General features: G+C 48.9%; 1 protein-coding gene across 1 annotated transcript; it reads left to right on the top strand.

Moving 5' to 3' along the window:
* The first annotated feature begins 715 nt into the window (after positions 1-715).
* On the top strand, positions 716-2,728 carry LOC108742549. Its single transcript, XM_018477798.1, has 6 exons — positions 716-1,354; positions 1,417-1,607; positions 1,716-2,123; positions 2,194-2,291; positions 2,364-2,497; positions 2,561-2,728. The coding sequence occupies exons 1-6, from the start codon at positions 716-718 to the stop codon at positions 2,726-2,728; spliced, it is 1,638 nt and encodes a 545-aa protein (XP_018333300.1).
* Positions 2,729-3,098: the final 370 nt, after the last annotated feature.

Genomic DNA, 3,098 nt, shown 5'->3' on the forward strand with positions numbered 1-3,098 from the left:
TGATGGAAATACTAAATCACCCGTTTCGAGTTCAAAAGAGGTCAAAACTAAATGTGAAAACATTGGAACCAAACAGGCTAACATGGAGGAAAAGCTCTCGAACCTGGAAACAGATGTTGTTGATCTCAAAACTCGTCCTCAAAACTCCAAACCTTTTTTACAGGAAGTCTCTGAACGTCAGCATCTCAGTTACAATGTCTTTGTATACGGTATCCGTGAGCCTGCTGGCGATGCTGACTCCAGGAAAAACCACGACACAGAGCGACTTGTTGAGGCCCTAAACATCCCGTTTAACCGCGATGACATCTCACACGTTCTTCTACTCGGCAAAATCAAGGATAACCAGACAGACCAAGACCCCTGAGACTTGTTCTGAATAGACCTGATATTTCGCGGTTCTTCGTAAACAACTCCAGGTAGCTGCCAGAGGGAATCAGGGCTAGCCCTGACTACACCCCCATGCAGCTCTCTCAGGAACTCTCACTCCTCCGCGCCGAATTAAGGGAGAAAAACAAAAATGACCCTGATTGGGCTCTCGGGAAACGGCAAAAGGCAGTAGCAAATCCACCAACCTCAATCGCAGATATCAAGTTTTTCTACACCAATACAGCATCTCTGAGCCAAATTCGATGAGCTTACATTGGAAGTCCGTGCAACGGCCCCCCACATCATCATTATTACTGAGATATGACTGCAGGAAGAAATTCCAGACACAATGGTACAGATACCGGGTTTCTCCATCCACCGCCGAGACCGTCTTGATGGGACCCATAGAGGTGTGATCATCGATGCTGCACATCAGATAGATGGCATCCCACTCCATACTGTCCGCAGGACACACCTGGAACGCCACCCTGTCGAGGCTCTCTGGCTGGACTTCTCTCTGGGACTTCTTCACTTCACACTGGGCGGAGTTTACCGACCCCCTCGTCCAGAATTGGGTCTACAGGAATCCGATAACCTGCTCTTCGCTACTATTGAACGTCTCTCAAATGAAAACTCTCCCTTGGTTGTGTTCGGCGACTTCAACTTGCCAACGATAACGTGGGCCGAAAGCATCATCACTACGGGTGCTGTGGTGGAACGTGCCTTCTTGGAAATGTACACTCGCACCAACCTGGTGCAGAAGGTAACCTTCCCAACCAGACATAGACGGCAACAGACACCCTCAATCCTAGACCTTATCCTTACTAATGACGCCGACTTTATTGCCGCGCCTATTTCACGCTGGCCCTTGAGTTGCATTGACCACGATATCCTCCACACACACACCCAAGTGGACGTACTAACACCGGCTTCTCAGACTCGTCCATGTTACCACAAATCGAAGTACGACGTTATCAGGGAATCGCTGGTAAATCAACGAACACTGCTAAACAACCCCCCTTCCTATCGAATAACGCACACTCACTCTAGTCGCAATACCACAACAACTCCATAGCTCTTCTCCAGGCACACATTCCTCTAAACAGAACTCTTGTCAATCCGGACAAAACCTGGTTTGACCACTCCATTAGGAAACTTGCACGCCAAAAACTAAGAACATGGAAGCGATACAAGACCACTGGTTTCGACTGCGACTACTCATCACACAGAACCATCACAAAGTAGTTAACTCGTCTTATTAGGGATAGAAGGAGGAATTACGAGAGGCACATAATTAGCACTGGAGGAAAATGTTTTCACTCCTGGGTTCGATGCCACTGCAGCTCCAGGTCAGATGCCTCGAAGGTGATCAAAACCTCAACCGGCCTACTGGCCACCGACCAGGCTTCCATTGCTGAAACCTTTGTGGATGAATTTCAAAAGGTCTATACTCTTGAACCCCCACTGACCCCGGAACAACAGCTACTGCCTTCAGACGGGCCCACCGCCGCCCTGGAGGACACATACTTTTCCATCATAGAAGTGGGCCAGACTCTCTGCAGTCTAAGCCTGGTGGCCTGTGTCACTTCTGGTGTCCTTCTGGAGGATTGGAAAGAGGCTCTTGTCACTCCCATCTTCAAGAAGGGTGACCAGACGGATCCTATCAACTACCGTCCGATCAGCCTTACAAGCCCAGTCGGTAAGGTCATGGAGCGAATAGTGGTGCGCCAGATGCTAGACTTCATTACCGAGCGCAGGTTGGTACCGGATCAACAGCATGACTTTCTCCTTGGCAAACCTCCTCTCCTCCGTTAACAACTGGTCTAGGGCCTTTTCCAAGGCTTTCGACAACCGCTTGATTGTAAATCTGCAACGTCTGAGCATTAGGGGGAAACTCTTAGCCTGGATCCGAAGCTATCTCAACGGTAGGTCCTTCAGAGTGAGAGTAGGTAAGGCTGTCTCTTTTCCACGGATGTTTCTTAGTGGTGTTCCTCAAGGGTCGGTCCTCGGCCCACTCTTGTTTGTCCTTTACACGATTGACATTGGAAGGGATTTCACCTGCAGATGGAATGCGTATGCTGATGACACGATGCTCTTTGCTGACCCGGTACTGTCTCACCAACAACTACAGGTAGACTTACACCTTGTGCTGAAATGGTCTGAGAAATGGCTCATTCCCCTCAACCAGGCATAGTGTTGGGTCCTACACATCAGCAAGAAGAAAAACTCTCCAGTAACCTACTTCTTGGGAAACACCAGGATTGAAACCACGAGCTCGCAATTGGATCTTGGTGTTGTCATTACTGAAAACCTCAAGCGGGACCAGCAAGTTCGTGTAGACGCTAGAAAGGCCAACCGCTAGTCTCACCTAATCTTGAAGGCTTTCTCCACAATAGACTGTGAACTTACGAAATCCATCATGGTGATGTATCTTCGCCCCATACTGGAATATGTGAGCCCAGTCTGGTCCCTATATTATAAGAAGGATATTGACCACTTGGAGAGAACGCAAAGAAAGCTGTCAAAACGCCCCCGCAACATACACCACCTGGACTACAAGCAGCGCTGTACCATCATTGGCAGTGAAATCTACACAACACCTTAGGTAGATGGTGTCGAGTCTGCTGTTCCCAACCTTAGGTTTCGTGGGCACTCTCTACGACTTAGGAAAGAGAGAACGAGGACTGATGTGCGTGCTCACTTCCTCTCTAATCGAGTTGCCAACAGCTGGA

The sequence above is a fragment of the Agrilus planipennis genome, unplaced genomic scaffold (genome assembly GCF_000699045.2).
Source record: "Agrilus planipennis isolate EAB-ADULT unplaced genomic scaffold, Apla_2.0 scaffold365, whole genome shotgun sequence".
Classification (NCBI taxonomy): Eukaryota; Metazoa; Arthropoda; class Insecta; order Coleoptera; family Buprestidae; genus Agrilus; species Agrilus planipennis.